Here is a 26484-nt window from a genome sequence, read left to right as displayed (position 1 = left end):
AGCTGATGAAACCAACATCAACCGATAATATGTTAACGATTATATGAGCCGGTATAAAATATACAACATTAATGAGAATATATATTTTAATAAATGTTATGTATACAATGATGAAATATTTAATTTATTTAATGTATTTTCACTTTAGAAATATTTATTAAGATATAAAATTTATAAAATTCGTATATCGATTGTTATTTTTGTTCATCGATGTTGGTATTAATGTTAAGCTTAGATTTCGATTTTTGAATAAAACATTTTATATTATTTAAAAATAAGAACAAACAAATAAAATTAAAATACTAAAGCTTAATTTTGATAGTATAAATCTAATAAAACAAATATATGGAAAATTTCGTAAGTCTGCGGCAAGCAATTTAAATAGCATTAATTTAAAAAATCAAATTTATTAAAAAAAAGGTTAAAGTTTATTGAATTATTTAAATGAAAGAAAGTAAAAACGATGTTTGCGTTTAGTATTGCGAAAACTATCGAAGTATCGATAAGTGTTAATCATAACAGGCTGTATAGCGCTTAACAGCCACGTAACATTACACACAGCTGCCACTCTGCTGTTATTGTTCAATCTAACTGGGTCAGTTTAAAAAACTTGCTGCTGTTTGTATTTTAATATACTACATGTGTGCTTTTTTTTTATAATATTTTTGTTTTGTAAATGTTGAGAAAAAAGTGCTGAATTTGGCTCATTGGCCTATTTATTGATAAATGTGAGAAGCTGTGTGGTGCAGTGTCAGAAGACAACAAGCGAAAACATAAAATACAAGTGACGTCGCAGCGTTGCCGGCAAATGCAGCATACAACAAAAACAAGGCGCGCTCGCGTGTGTGTGTTGCGGCTGTGTAGGCTGAAGTGTTGTGCGTGTGTTAGTGTGTGTGCGCAAGATTAGATCACTTTTGTTGTTGTTGCTGCTGCTGTTGGATGCGAGTGCATAATAAATGAACACATGATTTAACAAATTTGGCATGCGTTTCTTATTCTTGGAATTGCATAATCAATGTGAATGATTTCTTGTCCATTGCGTGTGCGTGTGAAATGCGTTGTCTGCAGCATCAAACGACGGCAGCAGCGACGTCGACTGCGCGCGCGTCATATGTGTGTGTGTTTGTGTAGGCGTCATTTGACTGAATGAAAGTGACATAAAAACTTATTTATAAGTACTTAATATCTATCTATTGATTGTCCCATAAAGAGAGCACAAGAGATTTCTGTGATCAGCTGCTGTGTGAATACCTCAATGTTGTTGCTGTTTATTTTACTTCTGCTTCTTATTGCTTTTATTTGCTTTGTTGTTGTTATTGTTGTTGTTTGTGCGCGCGCGCAACTTTTGCTTTTCGATTGGTGGATTGGTCAACACAATTGGCGTCTAATGCAATTCGCTGCGCTTGTATTAATTACATTTGTATTTGGGCAATGCAATGCATTGTAATAATGTGTGTGCTTGACCTACATTTTTATGCTGTTTTTATGTATCGCTATTCTTTCAATGCGCCAGTGCAAAGAGAGAGAGAGAGGGGGATACACAGACAGAAATGAGGGTGGGTAAGTGAGTGCAAGTTTTGTTTGCATTGCGCTCCCACTCTCACACCCGCATAACGCATATACTACATATGCGATTTTCAATTAGCTTTTGAATATGTTTGCGGCTGTTACAGAGCGCTGTTAGTAACAGTGCACGCAATTTAACAGTTTGTTGACAGTCTGTTATAGCGCGCACTGTGGACTATGATAAAATTTGTATTTGTGTGGGTGTTTGTGATATCAATGATATAAATCCAGCTGAGAGCCTCAAGTGGCAATAATATACTAATAAATTTGAATGCCTAGCGATAAGATAGTGTGGACACTGCCACAGACGACGACGCGACAAGCATCGCAATTTGTGTTGCACTTAAAAACCAAACGTCGCTAGCAACAAAGTCCATAGCAAGTTTGTTTCAAGTGTAACGCAACAACAACTAGTGAGGTCGCAGGCTGATAATGATAATTGGGTGATAATGAGGCAAACAGATTCAGTTCCGCTTCGATAACCGATAAGCGCACGCAGCGTTCATGTGTTTGTACCTCTGTTATACTGTGGTCTATTCGGTTCTGTTCTGATTCGCTGTAACATGTCTGGCTGTCTGGCTGTCTGGCTGTGTGTGTGCGTAGCATGTGACCCTCTCTCTCTCTCTAACAATTGGCATACAAAATATATTTGTTTGCCTTCCACATCGTTTCGTGTATGTTCACATTGAACTCTGAACCGGTTCGCAAAATGTTTACACTCATTTTTTGGAAACAGTTGTTTACACATTTTATCTTAATCAAATGAGTGTTAAATAGTGTTTCAGACGACAATGAAATTTTTTTTTGTAACCAAAGAATAAATAATAACAAAAAAAAAATAAACGCACTGAATTGCTTGTAAACATATTATGGCTGTGATAAGCTAGTTCTCAAGTGTTTTTCAAGTGCTTTCGTCTAGATTCCCAATTTTTTCTGTACGATAATGAAATTGCATTTGGCATTTTTAAATGGTTCGAAAGTGGTTCTGTTCTGTGCTCAATTTAGTTAAATTTGCATTATCTGAAGAGCTGTATCGAAGCATTTCCTAAGTGGTTTAACGGCGAAGTATTTTAAATTATTGTAATATAGTCTATATAGACTATTTTTATGTGTTAGATGGACTCTTTTTAGTTTTTAAAGTGATTCAGCGTTGGAGTTGTATATGTTATAAAAATGTTATCATTATATTTAGAAATGAACGTTTTCGGACTATCAAAATGACACGATATTATGAATGACATTCAATTTATTCTTCAATTTCTAAAACTATCTATATAGTGTCGAAACGGTTCATGGACGGTTCAGACGTGAACCATCTTTGTTTTTTTGATGAAATTTGTGTGTCGAATTGAAATGTAAAAGAGAGAAAAAACGTGTGGCATTTTCATTGAAAATTCGTTGTTTTTGTTTTTCTGCAGCTGCAAACATGAAACTGTGTCACGTCTAATCACAATAAAAAAAAGAAGCAGCATAAAGGAGCAGCATCCCGTCCAGGCAACAGGTTGTGAACTGAAACCCAACCTAACATCACACGAAACAAGGACGTGCAAAAAATCATTGAAGGTGAAGTTGAAGTTGAAGTTGAAGGTGGCAACAATGCAGCGAAGAAACGGTCAATGTCAGCCACTGGTGGCAAATGGAGCCTGCAAGGATGGGGCAGCAACCGAAACAGATGGCAACAATGCCGCAAAAACTCCAATTCCAATTCCCGTTGCAACTGCAACTGCAACAGCAGCAGCAAAAGCATCACAAACGCTATCGTCCAGCTGTGGCTGCTACTTTTCGCTGGCCTGTTCGATTGGTTCGATGAGTTTGGCCTGCGGCAGCTTGTGGCAAATACCCAACACCACCGACCGCATCACATTGCAACGGGGCTTGTTCCTCACCTCGCTGGGATTCATCTACTTTATCTCACTGACGGACTTTTGCAACAAGTATCTGCTGGAAACGAAGCGGGGACAACAGTTTCGTCACAAATATCGTCTCATGATATCCGATGTTCTCGAAGTAACCAATAAGTGAGTACATCTATATATAAATATATCTCCATTCCTATAAAAATATTAAATATGCAAGTAGAATAACAAGTCCAATCCAATTGTGCCCTGACTCGAGGATGCTGCGCACTCTTTCATTCACTTAGATACTCAGTTATTCATTCAGCCTCCATGCAGCAGGTCAAGGTCAAGTATTCAATAACAATGCCAAAAACTCGGAGACTGAGTCGGAGAGTGAGAAAAGCTACTGCTAAGAACCTTGAACCAATTTTTAAGCAAGAATTTCGTTTGAACTGTGCAAATTTGCCAAGCATATTCATTTTTCTTTTACAATTTTCTCAGAGTTCGAAGAAGAAGAATTATATCTTATTGTTTGTTATGTATAGATTTTTATTATTATATATTAATATTTAATATTATGTTTTTTTTTTTATTATATTATATTTTTCCTATTATTGTTTCTTTTTTTTCAAATTTTTTCTGAAATTGAAATAGTTTTTAATAATATTTACCTTTTAATATTACTTATTTTTTTTTGTTTTATTTATATTATTTTATTTTTATTACTTTTGAACTTTTGAATTTTTGTATACCAATAGTTATGTGATGTTTCAGCAGCATAACTCTATTGGGAGTCCAGTTCACGTGGACAGTTGTGCTGCTTATCAGGCACATAATAATACTTTATGAGCTCGTAAATGCCTCTATCAATTGCGTTACACATAACTTGTCATAACGTAATTTACGCAAAGAACTCGCACCATATCAGCATTAGAGTTACTAGACGGGTTTCTTCTTCTTCCATCTCTGTTTGGGTATTTTGTTATACTATGTTAGGTTTAGAAATGTTTGGGATTGATCGTGCAATGCGCTTCCCCTGTTACAAGCAACAATGAGAAGTATGTATTTGCAAAAAGTAAATAATAAAAATATTTTCCCCCCGTCGCTTTTGAAATTCACATAGCTATCCATTCAAAACTGGTTCGTTTGCCTCCGCCTTCCGCCCGATCTCAAACCCAACCCGCCCTGATCGTCGAGGCGTTGCCAATTGATGAGTGTTAATTAAACGGTGTGTAGTATTGTTTAGCGCATTTTGAATGGAAGCCCTCGAATTACCCAGTCTTCCCTTCCATTCCCTCTCGTTCCCCTCCACAAAAACGCGACTCTTGACTCTCCCAGATTGTTGTTTACATGGCGGCAGCGCAGGGCAGGGCGTAACCAGTAGGGGAATGTAGTACTTGAAATGAGTTATACAATTGTTATACGGGTGGCGATCGGATCATATGATCACAGTTCAATGTTACGCTGTTGTTGAGCTGTTATTTCGCTAGTTTGTGTTGGGTTCTTTTTCGTATAATGCAATTGTTGTGCGGAAACTGTTATACTCTCTTCAAAGTGAGCACAAAGTTGAGCTGCAGAGCTTTTGTGTTGTAACATTTTCAAGTTAAGCTCAAAGTTTCATTGTCTCATTAAGTTTGCTCGTTGCCTTTTTAATAATGTAGCTGTTATACAAAAACTGTTATAAAATGTTTGACTAAACTTCCCCTGTCAAACTGTTATTTTACTAGCTTGCATTGCAAGCTTGTTCGTATAACTTAACTGTTATACAACAAGTATAACAGTATTAGTATAACAATTAAATCAACTTCCATACTAGTTCTACTTTGCTGTTATGCCACACTATTTAGGTAATAACTATTTTATATGTGGTATACAATTTTACATTACTGTTCTACAGCTATAGCAAACAGTTATATAAACTGTCGCTCAAGTATTTTATTAACTAATTAATGTATTCAGTGCTATGTTTTGTTTGGTGGGAGATCAGTAACTGTTATACGCAGCACATGCCCTAATCTTGTTTGTATAACATTAGGATATGAATATTGAGTTGAATGGCTAACTAGCGTGTTGCGCGATATTTAGATTACAACACACTACAGTGGAATCGATTCACAAAGTGTTATACATAGTATAGGTTCTATGACGCACGACAAAAGTAATCACTTGAAATGATAATCAACCCTTTTGGATAGCCAAGTGCCATGCTCCCCATTCCCATCCCCATTCAGATCTCCATTCCCTCTCCTCTCTCCTATTTCCATTTCTATTGTTATCCCCCAATTCACATCCTCTTTCGAAATCCCGCGCACCGAATTGCCAAAGCGTTGACATTCGCGGCTCTAATGGTCATGGGCGCAAAGCGGGGTGTAATTCACACTGTGTGGGTGTATATGAAGGTGTGTGTGTGTGTGTGTGTGTGTGTTTTGTGTGGGTGTAAGCTTCGCTGTGTGTGTGTGTTTCTATTGTAGATAAGCATTGCACACTGTGGTAGACAGTTGAGACTAATGTGTGGTCGTCGACATACATTTAAAAGAAAATTCTGATCAAAGAAGAGATACCCTCTAAAATAAATGAAGGTAACATGCTGAGAAATACGTTTTCCTTCTAATTACTTCAAACATTTCGCCAGCAGTTACCCTGGAAGCAAAGCATAGGATGCTGAGCATTTCTACAGGGTATGTTGGCGTACAGTGGGCAAGACTAAAGTGTAGAGAGAGCTCGCAAAGTGTGAAAGGGGTGTATTTAAGTTCTATTGACTAACGACGGGGCAAATGACGGCATTTCGTGTGCAGCGACTGTGCGAGGGAGGCAGCGAGAGAAAGGTAAAGAAAGAGAGAGAGAGAGAAAGGTAAAGAGAGCGAGAGAGAGAGAGAGAGAGCGTGGCACGATTGTGTTGTCGGTTGAGCAGCCTTGACTTTGATCATAAATCTTAATTAGACATAGTTGGAGCATTTTATTATTACTATTTCTACTATTATTTCACTTTTTTGTTGTTGCTAGTTTCATTTAACGAGGAAGATATCAACTGTCGACTATATGGTAGACTGACGACCCAGTAACCGATATCAATATTTTAGCACAAATTGCCTTTGATTGTTATAAATGTTATGCCCAATGGACTAGACGCGTATTGACACCTAGAGGGCATTCATTAGCACCACGCATTGAGCTCGTAATTGGAACTTTCGATATACATTTGTGTGTAGTATATGCTGGCCCATTTTCGAATGGGCTTCAAGGCTGAATGCGCAGTTAGCACGCCAAAAGGTGTGTCTCATAGTCTAAGAAAGAGACAGACAGAGGGCGGGAGAAAGACGGAGAGAGAGAGAGGGAGAGGGCGAAAAAGCGGAAAAGTTATATGTGAAAATGTTAGAACGTAAAACCAAAAAAGACTCTACTTAATTGGAAAATTTTCGTGCTTTTTTTTATCTACCGGAAAGCTATAAATTGATTGATGTAATCGGTTATATGCACTTATGATAATGAATATATAAATATATAGTATCATATGCAGATTGCGTTCACTTTTATGTTGCTTACACAATATATAAAATTGTGTTATTGTGTTATTGTGTTATTCCTATTGTAATAAGGAAATCTTAATTAATTATTGTGTGATTTTTTATTACAACTAAACGAGAATGTTTTATTATTTATGAACAGAATGAATATACCACAAAAAATTCATATACTATATACCCTAAAGGTATATTTGGTATTTGTTCTATGAGATTTCGTCAGAAATTTTTCAAACTTGAAATAATATGAATACTGTAATTAGCTGGAGAACTATTTCAGACAATTATAACACAAGCAACACTTAAAATTGTTTTCAAAAATTAATAAATAAAAACAAATTACTTAATATTATAGTATGTAATTAATGGGAGAACAACACCTTCAATTTAAAAGCTGTACTAGATTATTTTTTGAAAACTTGAATTCACAATAATTGTATATGAAAATGACTTATTCGAAAATATAATTAAGTCAATAAAATGAATGAATGTTGCACGTAGATTTCATCAGATTAATTTCACAATGGCACAGTGCTTATATGAATAGAGATATTCGTTGATATTATCAAGTTGTACTATATGTATAACTGCTGTCTAGATATGCAGATAACACCTGAAATATTATCAAGCCTTTCGCAGTTTTGCAGATAAAGCACATTGCATTATTTAAGTGCCCGACAAGTTCTGTCTTTCTTTCTCTTATTTTGCTTTCCCTAGCCTCTCTTTCTCTCTCTCTCTTTCTATTGCGCTCTTTCTGTCTCTCATTGTGCCATAGCTCATTGTGCATCTTGCGCTTCAGTGATTTAATGGTTTCTTTTCAATTGGCGCAGCTTGAAATAATGACATAACGATGTACTACTTGTCGAGCAAAGTAATTTCCCATTCCCATTCCCATTCCCCCACAAAAAACACACAAAGCCTTGTTACTGTTACATAAGGCGACTGACCATGACCTTCATGCGAATGAAGTCATTCTGGTTAGTCCGAAACTATATCAAATATCCATAAAGCGGGATTATAATCAACTTTAGCTAATTTGTAATTTCAGCTTTTTTTTTTTTACCAAAATGTCAGCATGTGTGTGTGTGTTTGAAAAATGAGCACCAAGAGTTTAGGATATAGAATTTATATAGCACAAATATTTGTATGGGGGGAAGTTGGGAGGGGGGGGAAGTTGAGCTGTTCGAGTCGCGTTGGATTGCGTGTTCCGACTGTTTCTTGTCCACTCATTTGTGCGACGACTTCTTCTTGCCACGTCCCTTGGGGCACTTGCGTTTCTTCTTCTCGTTGCTGCTGCTGCTGTTGCTGTTGCTGTTGTTGCTGCCACAGCGAACATGCGATTTGTTCTTCTCCAGCTGAAATGTGACACACTTGGAACGCGAGCTGCGACTCGCAATATCCTCATATGTGATGGCGTCAATTTGTGGCAATTTGGCAGCAACTCCTGTGGTTGCTGTTGTCGCTGCGACGTCTGTTGCTGCGACATCTATTGCTGCTGCTGCTTCGACTGTTGTTGTTGAAGACTTTGCTGCTGTTGCAGTCGAAGTTGTTGAAGTCTTTGTTGTTGTGCTTGCTGGTCTTGGATTTTCAATCGTAGCAGCTGTTGCAACTGTTGTTGCTGTGGATGCTGCTGTTGCAGTTGTTGTGGCTGCTGCATCAGTTGCTGCGGTTGTTGTTGCTGCTGTTGTTTCACCTCCACTCACACGTATTGGCGCATGAAAGCATATTTTGGTACCAGCCACAGAACTGAGATGCGTCACCTTTGGCTGAAAGTCGAGCAGTGTTGGCCTAGCAACATTTGGCTGCTGCTTGGGCAACAATCTGAGTAGTGGCTGCTGCTGCTGCTGCTGCTGGTGATCGCGTGCCAGCAACTGTTGCTGCTGTTGCTGTATGAGCTGTTGTTGTTGCTGTAGCTGTGCCTGCATTTGCTGCATTTTCACCTGTTGCTGCTGTTGTTGTTGTTGCAACTCCTGTTGCTGTTGCAATTGCTCCAGCAGCGTCTCGCGTTGTCCTTGCATACGCGACACATTCGCCGACTCCTTGGGCATGGGATGCTTGTTGAGCTGCTTGATGAATGGCAAATACTTCGCATTCACCACAATTGGCGGCGGAGCAAAGTTGAGCTGCTGTTGCTGCTCTTTCACTGCTTGCTGCTGCTCTGGCTGCAACTGTTGCTGCTGCTGCTGCTGCTGCTCGACACTCGAATTCATTTCCACAATTTCGCTTTGTTGTTCTGTCTGCGATGTTTTGCTTTCCGTTTGTTCGTCGCTCGTCGTCGTCGTCGTCTTCTTGCTGCTGCTGCTGCGTCGTTTTCCCCCCGCTGTGGTTGCTGTTGTGTTGAGACGTCGCATCATCGGCCTATACAGATAGCGTATGGGCGGCGGCTTCTTGCCGCGCCCCAACGGTGTGGACACAAAATACTGATAGCTGATGTCGATGCCATCTTCAATGGTGCGCGGCACTTTGTGCTGTGCCACACGCACAATTTTGGGCGCAACTCCGCCCACAGCAGGGGGCAACTTTTGCTGTGGTTGCTGCTGTGGCGCCGGCGGCGGCTGCCGTTGTTGCTGTTTAGCTAGATGTTGCTGTTGTGGCTTGCAACGTTTCGCTTGCTGACTGGCAGCAACTTTAGTTGTTGTTGTTGCTGCTTTTACTGCAACGGTTGCTGTTGCTTGTGTTGTTGCTGCTGCTGCCTGCTTCTCGTTGACAATCTTGATGACTGTCGGCGTCAGCTTGAGTGTGCGATTGCCGCCAGTTTGCTGCACAATTGGCTTCTCGTAGCTGTGATCGCGACACCAAATGCCGCCGTTGCTGCTGCTGCAACTGATGCCCAACGTTGTCTGATAGCCGATGCTGCTGTCGCTGTTGTTGTTGCTACTGCTGCTGCTGCTGCTGCTGCTGTAGTTGGGAGTTGGCCTGCTGGTTGCTGCTGCTGCTGCTGCTACTGCTACTGCTACTGCTCTTGGCTGTTTGCTGTTGTCGACGGACGTCGTCTGCGTGCCAACGAGGTCCGCCTGCAACAGCAAATGTTGCGGCGCTTTCTCGCCTTCAGAGGATTCACTCGACTGCCGAAAGTTGAGCTGCGGCTTGAGTAACCATTTCGTTGCCAACGGCTCATTGCCAGCCGCATTGCGCCCGCCACGTGCCACTCGCCTCTTTTTTCTGCTGCTGTTTCCGCTCTTTATTGAGCCCTGCCCTGCCTGCCACTTGTAATAATCACCGGTGTCAGGTGCTGCTGCGGCTGCGGCTGCCTCTTGCCGTCGACTTCGACTGATTGTCGTTGTGGCTATCGCTTTCTTTGGCTGCTCCATCAACTGGCGTCGTGTTTTTTCCTGCTTGCCGATAGATGGCGCCGCTTGCACACGTCTTCTGACGGGGACTGCCAACTCGATGGGTTGGCGCTGCCACAGCGGACCGTAGCGAGGCAGCAGCGATACGCCCCCTTCGCCCTCGCCGCCGTCCATGGAGCCGTAGAATGTGTTCGCTTTTATTGTTGTTGTTCTATCCGGCGACATTTCGTAAATTTCTTAGTAACTTTTATTTTGTGTCTTCTGGCTGACCGAAAAACAAATCAATTTGCATTTGATTAAAATCGTTTCCTCTGCTTGCCGGATTTATTTGCTTTCTTTTTTAATCTAATTTTTAATTTTTTGTTTACTTTTTTTGGTTTTTTTTTTTTTGGTTCTCACATATTTCCGAAAGCATGCAAACTGATTTTTTGATTTAAGGCGCTGCGGCTACTACGGCGTAACAGCAGTCGTTATACCCGGCAGGCTAGCATAATTACAGGGTATATAATCTTTATTCTGTTCGAATCTGAAGTTGCTAAAGACACTGAGAAAATGAGAACGAAAAAACAAAAGTTCCTTACTGCAAGTACCAAATTTTTCAACAATTAAAAAATGTAAGTTCTTCAAAGTATATTTCAATTACATATGTATATACTATACACAAACAAATATTTAGGGACATTAGTCCCTATCAATTTTTGTAATTTAAATGCTGGGAAATTACTGAAACTAATGGCTATGTTCTGAATTTACTTAGCTTTCTTTGCAAAGAGTCTGTTGATAATCTATCACCGTTTATCATCTAAAAAAATAGTATTTTAAGAATGTTTAGTTTGGAATTTATCTTTAATTTTTAAAATAATTGTTTTAAGGTCAAAATTAAAATTAAATTCTGCGTTTGATAGATTTGTATTTCGGAAAAGATCGCAATAGAAAAATGCTTTTCATGCTGAATAAGATCGCTCTGATTTATTTCGTTTTATTTTGAAGTAGTTGAAGACATGATTACAAATAAAACGATTTCTTATCTACAAAGTAATATGATTGTATCTACAATTCTTCTGGAATTTTGATGCTCTTGCAACATTGATAAACTTTTTTGGATCTTCATGCAAGATTTGTGGGTTCGATTCTCAATGAAATCATTTTTTAAATGTTAGTTATGCTTTATTAAGTATTTAAAGACAGCGGTTTCCGCGTGCATTTCAGAAGAAAATGTAGTGTTTTTTTCTGACTTGAGTTTTCTTCGAAAATACACTTGAAGACGCAGCTACTGACGCTGCAACATTTGCTTGAGGTTCGCGTAGAGTTGTCGCAACTGTGCGGGATGCGTGAGCAATGCCGGATTGTGCAACACGAGGCGCAATTGCCGCATTTTCGATGCGCTCAGCTGCAGACGCTGCAGCCATTGAAGCTGTGGCAACTTGGGCATGGGCAGCAGATGATCGAGCAGCGTCTGCAGATAGCTGCGTTGTTGCACGGTCCACGGCTCGTCAGCTGGTGTGGCAAGCAGTTGTCGGAGCTGTTGTGATTGGCCAGGCGTCAGCGTCTGCAGACGTGGCTTGCCACGTTGCACGCGCAACGCAACCTGATGCAGACGTTGCTGCTGGCGAGGTGGCAACGCGATGTAGCTGCAACCGAGATAAGTGATCAATTGTTGCAACTGCGCCGGATTGAAGGTGTCGAGGAAGCGTTGCAGTTGCCGCTGTGGCAGTGTGCTCATGTGGTGCATGCTGGCGTTAAGCAGACGTCGTGCCTGCGGCTTGGGGCATGCCTCGTGCAGGCGCAGATAACGTTGCAACAATGCCACGTGCTGTGGCAGCGATAAATCGTAACGAAAGTGAGGCAACTCGGCGGTCAGACGGCGATAAAAGCTGATCAACGGTTCAAACGTGCGACGATCGAAGCGCTGCAGATGCAACAGTTGGCGCAACTGCTGCAACTGGGGCACGTCGAGCATGCCACACAGATAGCACTCCTCCAGCAGCAGCGCCAACTTTTGTGGCATCAGCTTGAGCAGTCGATCCGCATGCTCTTGCAACTCCAGCTGCTGTTGCAGCGTCGCCTGTGTGGCAAACTTGGCTTGTGGCAGCAACAGGACACGCAACTGTATCAGCTCACTTTCTGCATCCACCAGACCATGCAACAGCGCCAAATTGCTAAACTTGGCAACGTCTTTGCAGTTCATTTGTTGCTCCAGCCAGCGTCGCTTCAAGTTGCCGCCGTTGTGCGACTGCTGCAAGTCCTCCAGCGTGCCACGACTGCTGCCCCACAACATAGGTCGCATGCAACTGGCTGGACAGCCGCCCCTGTTGCACAGTTCAAGATTTGTGGCACATGTGCAGTTTGGAGGCATTTTCTTGGCACCTTTGTGGCTTGTTGCATTGTCAGCATTTTGAAATTTTGAAACTTGTTTGAAATTTGTGTGTCGAAATGTTGTGTAAATATTGTAACATTGGCTGAACAAGTTCTTTAGTTCATGCTCGATCAGTGAACTAGTTCGTGCTTTTTGTTCCCCAAATTGTTTACCAATCAGTTTTATTATTTTTAGTTCGTTGAGAATTAATTTATTTGTAGCACATTCAAGAATTATCAATAAACAAATTGTTAATTAATTTTACAAATTATTAATTTTGTGTCCCAGACATAACCATATACTAGCTGAGATTTCTATTTCAAATTATTTGCACAAGCATGGAAAAATAGTCAAAAAATAACTTTTCTTTGATAATCCTTCAAAAAGAACAAAATCATGTGAACTTATTCAATTCGTTCACTTTGGTGAATAGCTCATTTGTGTTCGTTCGTTCAGGAACGATCCAGCACTCCATAGTTGGGCAATATAAATTCAAAATTTTGATAGAGAGAGAAAACAGGCAACAAAATTTTTAAAAAATGTGCTCGCCATGCTGCGTTATTTGCTGTGGCGGTTGCCAAGACTGTTGCACAGATTGTTGTGGCGGCACCTGTTGCGGTGGCTGTTGCACTAACCTGTGCTGCGGTGGCTGCTGTTCAACAGGAGTGCGTGCAACACAGACGCTGCAATTTCCGTCTGAGCATCGCTGGTTCGAGCGTTGCACAAACGCCAACTGTGTGAGCTGTCAGGATCCAACAACAACGAACGAATGCAGCTGCATTTGCCGACGCAATCGTCACATTATCGAGGCGTTGACTTGCCTCTTCAACACAACGATACCACACATGGTGAGCACACTGTTTAAGCTTGTGGTCCAACAGAACGAGCCACTGAAACGCTTTCCACGCGATCGCAAATGGGATGTGATGGAGCATGTGAAGGCGCCCTACACCGAACTCAATGATCTCGAGATCTATGACAGCATGTACGATCGTTGCGGCCTGCCAATTGAACCCTTGCACTCTGACAATATCTACAAAATTGTGCGCTTAATGTTTCTGGCCAAAGTCTTGACACTGGAGCAGCAAAAGTATTTGCTACGCATGCTAAAGCGTCTCAATCAACACGCACATTGTCCCGTCGATTTGTATCTGTTGCTGCAAACACTGGAGAATGTGAATGTCAAGGAGCTGATGTGCAGCATTCACAGACAGGAGGAATTTGTCCGGAGTCTGCACACGGCACGCCAGTGCCACAAACTCTGTGATCTCTACAATCAGGTGGTCACCGTCGATAAGCGGTCGGTGCAACGGCATCGCAGGCGTTTGCGCTACGGTAACAAGAATCATTTGAAGGCCACCATGATGGAGAAGCAGCCAAGTGATGAGTCCGCCGCAGTGCGACAATCGCAATTGCAGCGACAGTATTGCGATCGCAAGGCCGATATTGTTTCAACATCTGCATCGCCCAATGGCACAACCACTTCATCGGTTGGTCGCACTCGGTACGCCGGCTCACGTAATCCCAGTCGGTCATCCAAGTGATTTAGACTGGAGTCCCGCCCAGCATGAAATACTAGCACAATTTTGTTGAACGACTCTCTCTCTTTTAATCAATCTTTCTGCAGGCAATTTTAGCAAAAATATATCTTTGAAATATAGTTAAAATATTATATTATTTTGACTATTTTACAAAATATCTTAAGAAAATATTTGCTCTTTCTTCGTCAGTTTAAAAATATGTATTGATGTTTTTGATATACTTGATATTTTTCGCTCTAAAATAACCGACTAGTACTAAGGGTGACTTACAAGAAAGGATGGATAAGACTGCTTAGTACAATCTTGAATGTGTTTGCTAATTTATGGATCCACTTAACATTCCGCACAGGCCGAAAACCCGACTATAAAAAACACTAAACATCTTGTCTTAATAAAAAAACAAATCGCTGATTATTGAATAATGATGAATTTGATATCAAAAAAATATATAAAATAAATATAATACTTCCAAGATTTGTGGAGTGCTCGATGCTAACGTCCATAGAAAAGCACGGGGAGTTGTTGCTGTAGCATTTGCTGCTCCCGGAGAGCTTCATGCGTGGGTCCAATGACCACCGGCTCTTCGGGCATACGACGCAGGAAGCAGCGACGTCGCGGATAATAATCGACCTCGGTTCGATCGATGCAATCGTAGGGACTGCGTCTCGAAATCTGTTGCAGTTCTTCCTGTGTGGTAAGTCGGTAGTTGCCGCTTTGCGAAACGCGAGCTCCCGGCGGGAACTTCCATTTCTTGGCCGTTGTTGTAGTGCCTGCATAGCTAATTCGTGCTGTTGGCGTTGCAGTGTTACGCCCCAGACGACAATCAGCCTCAGTGCGAATGGCATGCATATCTCGCAAGTTCCGCTGCAAACGCATGTGTTCCATTTGATTCAGTTTGACGGTGGGTGGACAGAGCATACCACCGCTTCCACCTACCTCACGTACTTCCCCCCGGTTCGATGGTACGCGTTTTCGCATAAAACGTATTGAACTCCAGTTCGGAGACCAACGAAACCGGTGGTGGTAACAAGCGCACGTTTTGCTGCGGCTTGCGATGACGTCGATAGTCTGCGGGGTTCGAAAGCAGTTGCGAGTTCGTCGGCAGATTGCTATCATCGAAAGGAATAGCATCAGCATTAACATCAACGGACCGCAGTGGCAAACGTTTACCACGTTTTGCAACTTTCGGCGTGTAAAGTTCTGTTTCACGACGTGTGGTCACTGGCACGGCAAAAAAGCGAAGGCTGTGGTGGCTTAAACTCGCGCATTCGCGGCTGTTGATCCGCCGGAAGCTGCTGTTTGACCTGCGGCGTCGGCTTCCAAGTCCCGGTCAGGTTCTGGGTCAAGTCAACAGCGGCACGTCGCTGAGGCACTCGCATTCCCAGGCTCGGACAGGCACAAGTGCCCGCGTAAACGCCGTTGTGCAGACTGTTCTCAAAGCCAAAGTTAATCAGCGGTTGCTGTGTGCCCTCAAAGCTAATGTGTCGCCCAGTTTTCAGCTGTCGTGACGTCGGCTTCAATATGGAACTAAGTGCGGCACACGGTCGATTGATCGTGCTATCACCATAGTGAAAGCATTTACGGTGACATGATTCTCCTGAGTGTGTGATCAGCTCGCCATCTTTGTTGGTAGTTGGAGAGAGTCGGTTTTTCGGCGGCACATAGCCGTAGGGATCAGTAAATGCTGGCAGACCGACAATGGCACCGGTGCTTTGCAGCGATTTGACAGCGGGGAACTTGCTGAGAGCGAGGTCTTTTTCATTGGCTCCCAGATGCTGCGGTTCTTCAGCAGGCCTAAATGCTCCGTAGGTCCGATTGTATTCTCTCTGATACCTAATGGCGTGCTGGTTGTCTTGACAAGTCAGATGCAGTTGAGGGTGTGGATTCTGAACTTTTTCATTCCCTCCCAGCTTCTGTGGTTCTTCTGCAGGCCTAAATGCACCATAGGTTCGGTTGTCTTCTCTTCGATAGTTTATGACATGATGGTTGTTTAGACTAGTCAAGGGTCGATCTTGAACTTTTCCATTCCCTCCCAGTTTCTGCGGCTCTTCTGCTGGTCTAAGTGCGTCGAAGGGTCGATTGTGTTCTCTTTGATAGCTAATGGCATGCTGATTGTCTAGACTATCCCAAGAAAGCTGCGGTTGGGGTTCCTGGAATTGCGTATCGCAGCCGGAACGTGAGCGAGGGCGTCGCTTGAGGTTTGCTTCAGGTATTCGCAAGCGAGGATCAGGGCGGTCAGTTCGGGTTGCTAATTTCCGTCGCTGCTTTCGTTCCCCTCCCTGTTCTCGCTGCTGTTTCCTTTCTTGATCTCGTTTCTGCTCTTGTCCCTGTTCTCGTCCTCGTTCACGCCCCAAATCACGTTCCAGCTCCCTTTGGGAAGAGTCCCATTCCTGTTCCTGTTGGTTTTCCAAATCCTGCTGCTGTCCCTGTTCCTTTTCCCGCTCCCGCTCCTGTTTCTCTTCAGGTTCAGGATAATTCGCTTGATTCTCACTGGGTTTCGTCATACGCTGGATCCGCTGGCAGTGTTGCGATTGTTCTAGCAACTGCGGTACTGGCAAAAAGCTGCGCAGAAAACGTCTTGCTGGACGACGTGTGAGCAGCGAAAGCTGCTTTTTAGCTCGCTGCACTATGTAGGAACGCGGCTTTGTTGCCTGTTCCTTGGCTGCCATGGCCTCACGTAGTCGAATGAGTTTTTTGTTGAGCGGTGGCTTGCAGCTAAAGAAGAAAGTTGGCAGTGTTTGCTCTGTCTGCTGTGGGTCAGGGTCAGGGGGATCAGCGGGCAACGGCTTCGACTGTTGAGATTGATATGAATAGCGGGTTATTTTGTTGAGACGTTCCTCGCCACACTGAATCGAATCCATTGAAACTGTATTTGTAAATCGTCGCTGACTACTTGATCCCATCGACTGATCACTCTTTATGCGCGTTAATACGCTTCCGGTGGGATAATCTGTCACATTGGATGGCTGCAACAGGATCTCTTGGCGATTTGATTTGCGAGCCAGGCGCACAGAGGACATCTTTAGTGGTCTGGGGGTAAAGCGATGCGTCATATTGCTCAGTGTGGACTGACGTGGCATGCGCCAGGCCACACCAATCGAGGAGAGGCTCTGAAAGCGTTTAGTTTTTAAAGGCATGCCACTTTCCTGTTTGCTTGATTGTGAGATTTCCTTTTTCTCTTCGCTACTTATTTTGGCAGCTTGACTTGTTTGCGGTATTTCAGTTTCTCTTGGCGCTTTCCAATTTGAGCTGTGAGGCTGCTCCTCTTCCCAATTTGTCATTTGACTTCTCTGGGGATTTTGCCAATTGGTACTTTGCTCTTCACGTTTTGCTTTACGCGTAAACTCGTCGGCAACTGCAGGTCGCTTTATCACCGCCTTACTTTGTTTTTTGTCCTCATTGATGGGCAAATCCACTCTCTTTGAACTACTTGCGCTTTCGGCCGAAAACTCCGAGGTTGAGTGACTTTCTGCTGTATCTTCAACGGCATACTTAACGCGATTCGCTGATTTTTTTGACCGACTGACACTATGCGGTGTCTCAAACTCGTATGTCGGACTGGAACGCTTCGAGCTTGCACTCGGTGGTAAGCTGCGTGATCTCGTCGGCACATTGGAGGCTTGTTTGTGTGGTGTTGCCAGCTTAGTTGATTTGCGTTCGACATTTGGGACTCTAGAGCGTTTGTCATTCAGGGTTTTGGGCCGTTTACGTTCTATCGTTCGCATTAACTGCTGATAGTCCGAGACAAGAGTAAGACTCCGACGATTACTGGCACGTGTTTGGCGTTCGTTCGACTTAAGTCGCATGTTCGCTTTTGAATTGGCTGGCGTTAAACCACCGCGCAACTCACAAGAGTCTACTTTCTGACAGCCTGACGTGTCCAACACCGAATCATAGCCTTCTTTTTCATCCAAATCCCTAGCCACCTGTCTGATAACTTTGCAGAATTTAGCTTTCGATTCTGTTAAAGTTCCATCGGACTGTTCTGGCATTGGTTGTTCGACTCGCTGGGATTTGGAACGTGGTTTAGCTTCCACGTCCGTCTTAAACCCTGGTTGCCTGCCATAGCTTCTTTCGGTTTTAGTTCTCTCGTGTAAGACGGACAGTCTTGGCATTTCTTGTTCCCCTTGCTTTGAATGTGAACGTGGTGAATTGTGTCTGACATATTGCTTGGGCTCAACGTCGGACTTGAACACCGGTTGCCAGTCATTGCTCCTATCGGATTTAGTTCCCTGGTTCAAGTTGGACCGTCTTGGTATTTCGTCCTTCACTCGCCTTGACTGGGAACGTGGTGAATCGTGTCTGACATGCTGCTTGACTTGAATGTCGGACTTGAACTCCGGTTGCCTGTCATAGCTCTTATCGGACTTAGTTCCCTGGTTCAAGTCTGCCGAGGTCTTAAACTCGCCTTGTCCCAAACCATTCGTAAATTGATCGTTGTCTGGTTTAGCTGTGTGACTCCCGCTTGCTATATCATCCGCATCATTCTTATTATTGTCTGCCTTATAGTGCTGATAATTGTGCGTTTGAGCTGCATCGACCAAGGTAAATTGCGTTTTCACCGGCTTTACGTGATGTTTTCCCGGCTCCGTCAACTCAAGAAGCGAGTGCTGCCGTATATTTGTGCTGAAGTTGTAGAGCAGATGGCGACCTGGATTGAAGGCACGCTTGCACAATCCCGCAATGCAGCCAAGCACTCCCTTGCGCCTGTCCATACGATGTGCCGCGTTGTCCTGTTCTCGCACCCCGCGCTGTTTATCCGCTCTGCGGTGCTTGTACGGTTTCGGTTGATAGCTGAAACCGCCGCGGCAAATTATGGTGCGATGCTGTGTCTGCGGCTGCTCCTCCTGCTTCTGTTCGTTTTCCTTTGTTTTAGGGCTGGCGAATCCTTTGGGCATATGTGCGCACGTTCGCTTAGGGAAGGCCCCAGCGAAGTCCTGGCTGAGCATTTGGCCAACGAAGCTTACGGCTGCTGCGGAATTTCGTCGTTGCTGATGATCCGTCGACTCGCGACGTGGCGTTGCTTCCGGCGACAGGGCAAGTGACTCTCGACGTGGCACCGCCACTGTCGAGGGGATATTCCTGGCGATAATGGAGGCACGTGTGCTCGTCGCATCCGCCAAGGTTGTCAGACAAGTTCTTGCGCAACTTTTCGGCACACAACTCATTCGTGCAGTCCTCATTGTGGCAATCTTCCGTGCACGGGACATGCGGCAGTTGATGCCGATGATGTTTGTGCCGCCTCCTGTTCGGCTCACTTGAGGGCTGATCACCGAGACGCGGTTCACACTGCGGAGGCGGCTGCGGTGTTTCGCAGGGACAACACGGCAACGTTTTGGCCCAGTAGCGTTGCGGCATGCCGTAGAGCGGAAACTTTTCGGTCATGCCATCCTCGTAGTGCATGAGCAGCTTGTAGAACTGCGGCGAGATGCGACGAAAGCAGGCGGGATCGAGTCGTCGCTGCTGTCGCATCTCACGCAAATTATACTTTCTGCGTAGACGCGGCAGCGACGACGACTCCTGTCGCAATGCCGCCACACACTCCTCGGCCATCGGTTGACCGTCCGCCTGAAAGTTGCCGCCGAAGCATCTCTGATGCCGCAAACGCTGCCGTTGCACACAGCTGCAAACACGATGTGGATACATCGATTTCTTGCAGCCGCCACAGCAACCGGCGGCCGTCCGGGGCGATTTTCTTTTGCACCCATCCAATTGGGGCCCACAAACCGTAATCAGATTGTGTCTAGTTTGTGGCTCTTGCAACGTCTTCGATTTGGGTTTTTCGCTCGACAGCGGCGGTTGCTTCGGGAACTGCGGCCATTTGGGCGGATCCTCGCAGTGGCAAATGGGATCGCCGTTGCGCCGCTGTTGTCGCTGTCGCTGCAACAGGAGACGGCGTCGTCGTCTCTCGTGGCAATAGTCCAAGTATTGCACGCTGTGTTGCAGCCTCGAACGTGAACTGTCGCAGACTATAGGCAACGAAACGTTCTCCAACTCCTCCGGCTCGATTGGCTGTTTGCGCTCCTCGTCTGTCACGGTGTCGTAAAAGATTTTCTGTTTTCGAAACCATTCGGTTGCCAAATCCGGCACCAGCAAACGTTCCGGCTTTCTGCCGCACTTGATCAGCTGCTCGAACATTTTCTGGCCCAGCCGATCGCTGCTTTTTGTCGCTGGTGTCGCTGTCAGCGACAATCGCGAACATCTCTGGCAAACGCATGGCGTTGATTTTCGGCGTCTCACTGCTGCAGTCGCCTGTTGCTGTTGTTGTTGCTGTTGTTGTTGCTGTTGTTGTTGCTGCTGTGGCGGAAAGTTGTTCAAACTGTGCGCCAGAAAACGCTCCGCGAACTTGCTTTTGCATTTGCTCAGAATGGGCTCTGACATCGCCTCCTTCCGGCTCCTCCTTCTCTTCAGTTGCGCCTGCTTCGGTCGGTGGTCAATCCTTATTGCATTGTGTTGGGAATGCTTCACACGCCGAGGGTGCTCGCACTTTTTGGAGAAATACCTGTCAATTTTGGAAATGCTAAAACTCGGAAAATTCTATTTAAAATTTACTGCAAATTTTGATGTTTGTTTTATGTATTTTCTTCTTTTTATAAAGCTTTTAAAGTCTGTCTGACTTTGAAGTCTTGTCTGAGTTCTGCTTTGCTTTGTGAGTGCCTTCCTCTCTTTTCAACTTGGTAAATTTATATGTTCTAAGTGGTATTATGTTTTTTTTTTTTTTTTTGTCTTATTTTCTTTATTTTTGTTATATATTTTGAAGAAGTAGCAAAGTTGCTTTTTTATATCTTTGTTAAAGTATTTTATTTTTATAGACATCATATTTTTGTATATTTCTTAGTGTGTCCATTTTTCCTTTTGTTGCTCCTTTTTCAATATATTTTCTTCTTTTTACTAAATTAGTATATTAAATTTTGAATAATTTAACATAAATTGTTTTGTGATTTCATTCTATAACATTATTGAAAGTGACCTTTGCCTTACCTCTCTAATATCCTATTTGTATTCTTAGTTTTAAGAGTTTTTTTTTGTCGGTTTGTGTTGAACTCATTATGAAGTTTAATAGTTTTTCAAGACATGCAGTTTTTACGGTATGTTTTACATGTAATGAATAATACATTTTCCAGAATCTTCCTTGCACAGTTCGTGAACTGATCTTATAAACATGTTAATCCATTTATTTACTGTTCCTACTATATGAAATTCTCTGACAAGTGCTAAGAATATTTTGAGTCTTTAACACATACATATTTTTATTTTTAAATTAATATTAAGCCTCGAATTTATATTTTACATGCTAGCCATAAAATAATATATGTATGTATATATATAATCGAATCCCACTCTATTCATTCTTTGCAGATTTGTGTCGGCCATTCAGGCATCGTTCTCCTTCCTCGTCGGCCTCATCGTCTGCAAGTCGACGTGCAGCAAGTCCTTTGTGTATGCCTCACACTTCCTAATGGAGGCATACGGTTGGTTCGGCACCGCCTACTTTATGTACGACATCTGGTCGATGTACAAGGTGCACACCCAGAAGATTGCCGACAAGCTGCACTTGTTGCGTCTAACAAAAGCGCAGCCCTTGAGCAACGGACATTCACGCAATTATTACGATAAAGCTGGCAACGGAAGTGGCGGTGGCGCCACCGCTCAGCGGGGTGGCAACAACAATGGCAGCACTCCAAGCACTCCCCACGAGATCTGTGACTACGATGGCGCCTGTGTTCAGATCCCCAAGGATGGGCGTTGGGACTTCTTGAAGTATGTGATCACGCATCCGGTCATGATGATTCATCACGTCTTTATCGGCACGTTTGGACTGCTTGTGGTCACGGTGAGTTTAATAAAAGTTAATAATAGTTTAGTTTAATACAAATTTTCAATGGATAGTGCTGTTAGAAATATTCTTTTTTTTTGTTATGAATTTTTGTATGTTTAGCTAATTGTTCATGGTAATCTAGACCACAATTGCAATATAAGTAATTTATAATATAATTTATATATGTATACATTTATTTAGTTTATTTATAAGTTATTTATTCATTCATTCATTTATTTTTGCGTTAATTTATTCTTTAAGTTTTAGCAATAGCAAAAGCATTTTTATTTTTATTAGCAAGTTAAAATTTGATTTTTTTTTAGAGCATTTTATTTTATTCAAAACTTTTCAATATTTGGCTATTAGTATTAGGTGTTCAAACTTTTGTTAGTCAAAAAGTATTGAAGTGTACTAATCAATTTTTTTTTTATTTAACTACTAGTTTTACAATGACAATTTAATTTAGAAAACTTTATTTTGATACTTAAGCATTTAAATATTATTTTATACAAAGAAATTAACATGTTTACAATACAACTTCTACTTGAAATCATCTTTATTCTAGGAATATAGAAACAAAGTTTGAGTTTCTTTATATTTTAAGCTAATCAAAATAAAAACCACATTCCTTCGACTGTGGAGTGAATCATTTTTATTATAGTGCGTTCTGACGCACATTCGAGTTGATATACCATAAATGAACAAATTAAACAAACTTTTATCTCTCTCACTCTCTTTTCAACAGTACATTCGGGGAGGCGGCCATTGCATCTATAGCTACATGTTCATGATGGAATTCTCCACGCCGTTTGTCTCGCTGCGCAGCATCCTTAGCACGATGGGACTGAAGGATTCGCGGGCGTATATCGTCAATGGATTGGCGATGTTGGCCACGTTCTTTGTGTGCCGCGTCTGCATGTGGCCCTATGTGATGTGGCGCTACAGTCTGGCGATTGATGCCACCTCGATGTGGGCGGCCATGTCTGGTTTGCCACGCGGTTGCATCATCAGCATTGCCATACTGTTCTTGCCGCAGCTCTATTGGTTCTATCTGATGGTCATGGGTGCGTTAAAGGTAAGTATTTCCATTCATTCGCTTTCTCTTTTTATCTTATATTAACTTTCTCTCTCTCTCTCTCGCTCATTTTCATGTAGGTATTTCTGCCGAAGCGACAGAAGCGGCCAGCGGAACTGAAGAAACTCAGCTCAGAATTGCAGCCGAATGCCTTGACAGCCACGCCCACGCCCACGCCCTTGGAGACGCCCCCCGCTGCCATCGTGAATGGCGGCAACAAGTAGTGCAAATTGTCAACTTTTTGTTAAAGTTTATACTATAAATATATGATGAGATACCGCAAGAGGAAATATTGCTTCCCCTGAACACACACAAAAACAAAATGAAAATGCATAGCTATTACGACTATACGAAATATTATTTCTAATCCTCTAATTATTTTCCCTCGCAACGCCCCTTTTAATTTGATTGTTAATCTCCTATTCATTTATATATGTACATCGTACGTATATTTATTTATGTTTAACAAAACTAAAACTCATTTACATTACTTTAAAAACGTTATATTATACTTACGATATGCCGAGTTTAAGGAACTTTTTCTTCGTAGGCAGCTGAACAATCCAATCCACAACTAATAAAATATGAAAAAAAAAAGGCAAACAGAGAGACAAACAAAAGAAATTGTTTAACTTTTAAAGACATTACTAAAAAACAAAACAAAAAAAACACTATAAGGAAAAGGAGAAAAAATGTGGTTATAATAAAAACGGAAAACGAAATAATCAAAATGATTAATGCTAATGCATTATCGTTTACAAATGTCAAAAACCAAAACCTATGCGTGTTTATTACATCTATCTATATATACTACAATATATGTCTAAGTTGATATGGCGCGGGTATTCACATAGATCTGGGCAGTTGTTAAATTGTTGTTTCGTGAAGCTGAAAAGATTGTTTCGAGGTAGTTGATTAAAATGTGAATACCTCGGAGCAGTTATTATTATGTATGTTAGATGTACATACATATGCATATGTATTATGTCCAAAAGTTGAACAATGTGTACCGTTTGCAGAACTCTCGATAAAACTCCCAGTTCCGAAGAGTAAACAGAACCGGAAACTATATTCTATTCCATTGTATGTACATGTTATACTAAAACTATTTGCATGTTAATCCAACATCCAAGAGCATCCAACTCTGTGCTCCCAAAAACAAAAGAGGAAATACATATACATATATATTGTTGTAGTAGATGTGATAAGGCAAACCCTCTAAAATGTTGAATTAAATCAAAAACAAAAACAAAAAACCACAGAAACCCAGACTTAAGCTCTGAAATAAATGTTAAGGTCGATACTTTATTGTATTTCCTGCATTTCCAGATCAAAAAAGCACAACAACAACAAATATATAATGTATATTTTTTGATTTACCTTTTATTTTTTTTATATGATCGTTAATTTACGAATTGTTTTTAATTTTGCCTTACATCGTATTCTAATGGAGCTTAAACAGATAATTTAAATGAGCACAAATGAGTTAACTATACTATATATATATATACACATATGTATATGAACAATATATACACAATATTATGTATTATTGTATGTATTAGATAAGTAGTTAAATAAACCATCGATCGATGCGGCAAACGACTCCAGAAAAAAAAAACAAACAAAAAATTATATTTGACAAAAACAAAACGAAGCTTAAATTGTTGCCTTGATAGGTGCGCTTATTGTTCCACGTTGCTGCAACAAGAGGGGAAATATAAAAATCTATATATATACTATATATCTCAACCTAATATATATACCTATACCAAGATATATATATATATATGTATGTATAATGTAAACTAAATGTGAGACACTCAAAAACATATTTACAAAGAGCCAAAAAAAAAAATGAAAACAAGTTGAACAACAAAATGAAATGATACAAATTTGTTTATGCTTTATACAAAATCAAAATGAAAAAAAAGAAGAAAAAATTGTTTGCTTCGGTTTGGTTATTCCAGAAATTCCTGCTTGTTATTCGAGGAATTCAAACTGAATCAGAAAAAGCATGCAGAAAAGGCTTTTTATATGCATTACATGCCATATGTAGATACGTTTATTTGTTACGCCAAGGATAACAAGCGTATACGATATAGAACCCGGAATGCAACAGGCGTAAAATTTTGAATTAATTAGCTTAAAATTTTGTATTACAAATACCATTTGTTTATATTTTCTTTGATTTGATAAGGAGTCGATTGGGTCTACTGATTATTATTATCGTTATGTATATCATATAATAAGACTGCTGGGATTATTGGAAATCTACGGCACAACGAACATGGTGTATTTGCTTTTTATGACAAATTGATTTTAAACATACATACTATATATATACATAAATACATAAGTATTGAGAAATTGATAAATGTGTGAGCCATCAAATAAAAACTATATATATTTGTTTTACGTCCTTCTTCGTTCACATTGTGCTGCGTTTCTTTCGACTCGGTGAATCACCTCCAGCATCATCACCTCCTTCATCATCACTGCGCTCGGCGCGTTTGCGTTTCTTCTGATGCTCTTCGACCAGCTCCGAGATCCGGATATTGTTACCGCTCATTTGCAGCCAGTTCAAGTACTACAAACGGTTACTGATAGTTAACCCAGGATGTCAAGTTTCGATCGACGGTCAACCACTTACCAAAGTGTTTGTTCGCACTCCAGCCTCATGAAGTCGACTCTCAATGCTGTCCAGACGATGCTCCGGCTTGCTGGCGCCCACATCGTTCTTGGATATGTCTAGTAGATGGCGTACACGCTGCCGCAAAGTCTCGAATATGATGCGTCCGATCACATGATTGCGATCGTATGGCGTTAGATAGCGACCAAACTCATAGAAGTATGGATGCAGCCGCCCCAGCTCGATGTGTGTCGTCTCCGCCTCACAAACGGCCTTGTGGACGTTCTTATAGATCTCAGGCACAGCTATGGTAAAGTAGGCATTATTGACTTTTAGCTCCTTGATATACCACAGCGGCAAATTGATATTGCGACCCGGCTCCAAATGTTCCGTCTCTGAACCGGCATCCAGAAAACCTGCCAAAGCGATTAATTGGTAATAATGTTTGATATAGTTTATGCACACTTACCCATGCGCTGCAGACGTGTATTGACCTTGCACTCCACCTTCTCTTGGGTCACAAATATGTCCTCAATTGAATAATAATTTGGAAAATAATTCATTGCCAAACAATAACTGAAGCAGCTGTTTCGCAGTCGGGTTTTAGCGCCAATTCGACATTGTGTTGATAAACACAGCGCACTGTTAGCGCAAGTCTGAGCGCCGTGAAGTTGGCTGTGAACGCAAATACGCGCAAGAGGAACATTTCGATAAATTATTTTTTTATTAATATTACTTCGTTTTTTCTACAAATGTATTCGAATTTTGAAGATAATTGAACTTATTCTATTACACATTATTCGAAATCTATGCACTACGCAACTTTTTTAATTGACTGATGGCGTT

The 26484-nt window shown here is 41.8% G+C and overlaps 3 protein-coding genes across 3 annotated transcripts; 2 read left to right on the top strand and 1 right to left on the bottom strand.

Annotated features, from left to right (window-relative positions):
* The first annotated feature begins 586 nt into the window (after nucleotides 1-586).
* Nucleotides 587-24670, top strand: LOC133849151 (ceramide synthase). Its single transcript, XM_062285055.1, has 5 exons — nucleotides 587-618; nucleotides 2985-3584; nucleotides 21472-21946; nucleotides 22677-23006; nucleotides 23087-24670. The coding sequence occupies exons 2-5, from the start codon at nucleotides 3163-3165 to the stop codon at nucleotides 23228-23230; spliced, it is 1371 nt and encodes a 456-aa protein (XP_062141039.1). The 5' UTR covers nucleotides 587-618; nucleotides 2985-3162; the 3' UTR covers nucleotides 23231-24670.
* Nucleotides 13031-15333, top strand: LOC133847576 (uncharacterized). Its single transcript, XM_062282725.1, has one exon. It carries the CDS (start codon nucleotides 13111-13113, stop codon nucleotides 14113-14115), a length of 1005 nt encoding a protein of 334 aa, XP_062138709.1. The 5' UTR covers nucleotides 13031-13110; the 3' UTR covers nucleotides 14116-15333.
* On the bottom strand, nucleotides 24031-26312 carry LOC133849155 (DNA replication complex GINS protein PSF3). The gene is made up of 3 exons (XM_062285061.1): nucleotides 26108-26312; nucleotides 25660-26054; nucleotides 24031-25596 (listed from the first exon to the last, which is right to left on the bottom strand). Exons 1-3 carry the CDS (start codon nucleotides 26199-26201, stop codon nucleotides 25438-25440), a joined length of 648 nt encoding a protein of 215 aa, XP_062141045.1. The 5' UTR covers nucleotides 26202-26312; the 3' UTR covers nucleotides 24031-25437.
* Between the last annotated feature and the right edge of the window lie 172 nt (nucleotides 26313-26484).

The sequence above is a fragment of the Drosophila sulfurigaster genome, chromosome X (assembly GCF_023558435.1).
Source record: "Drosophila sulfurigaster albostrigata strain 15112-1811.04 chromosome X, ASM2355843v2, whole genome shotgun sequence".
NCBI lineage: Eukaryota > Metazoa > Arthropoda > Insecta > Diptera > Drosophilidae > Drosophila > Drosophila sulfurigaster.
Note: the sequence above shows the minus strand (reverse complement) of the source record. Positions and strands in the feature narration are given on the sequence as shown.

Coding starts and splice junctions, on each gene's coding strand:
- LOC133849151 (XM_062285055.1), top strand. CDS start 3,163: ATGCAGCGAAGAAACGGTCAATGTCAGCCACTGGTGGCAAATGGAGCC. Junction 3,585..21,471: donor GTTCTCGAAGTAACCAATAA/GTGAGTACATCT, acceptor CATTCTTTGCAG/ATTTGTGTCGGCCATTCAGG. Junction 21,947..22,676: donor TTGGACTGCTTGTGGTCACG/GTGAGTTTAATA, acceptor TCTTTTCAACAG/TACATTCGGGGAGGCGGCCA.
- LOC133847576 (XM_062282725.1), top strand. CDS start 13,111: ATGTGCTCGCCATGCTGCGTTATTTGCTGTGGCGGTTGCCAAGACTGT.
- LOC133849155 (XM_062285061.1), bottom strand. CDS start 26,201: ATGAATTATTTTCCAAATTATTATTCAATTGAGGACATATTTGTGACC. Junction 26,055..26,107: donor TACACGTCTGCAGCGCATGG/GTAAGTGTGCAT, acceptor TCGCTTTGGCAG/GTTTTCTGGATGCCGGTTCA. Junction 25,597..25,659: donor GAGTGCGAACAAACACTTTG/GTAAGTGGTTGA, acceptor AACCGTTTGTAG/TACTTGAACTGGCTGCAAAT.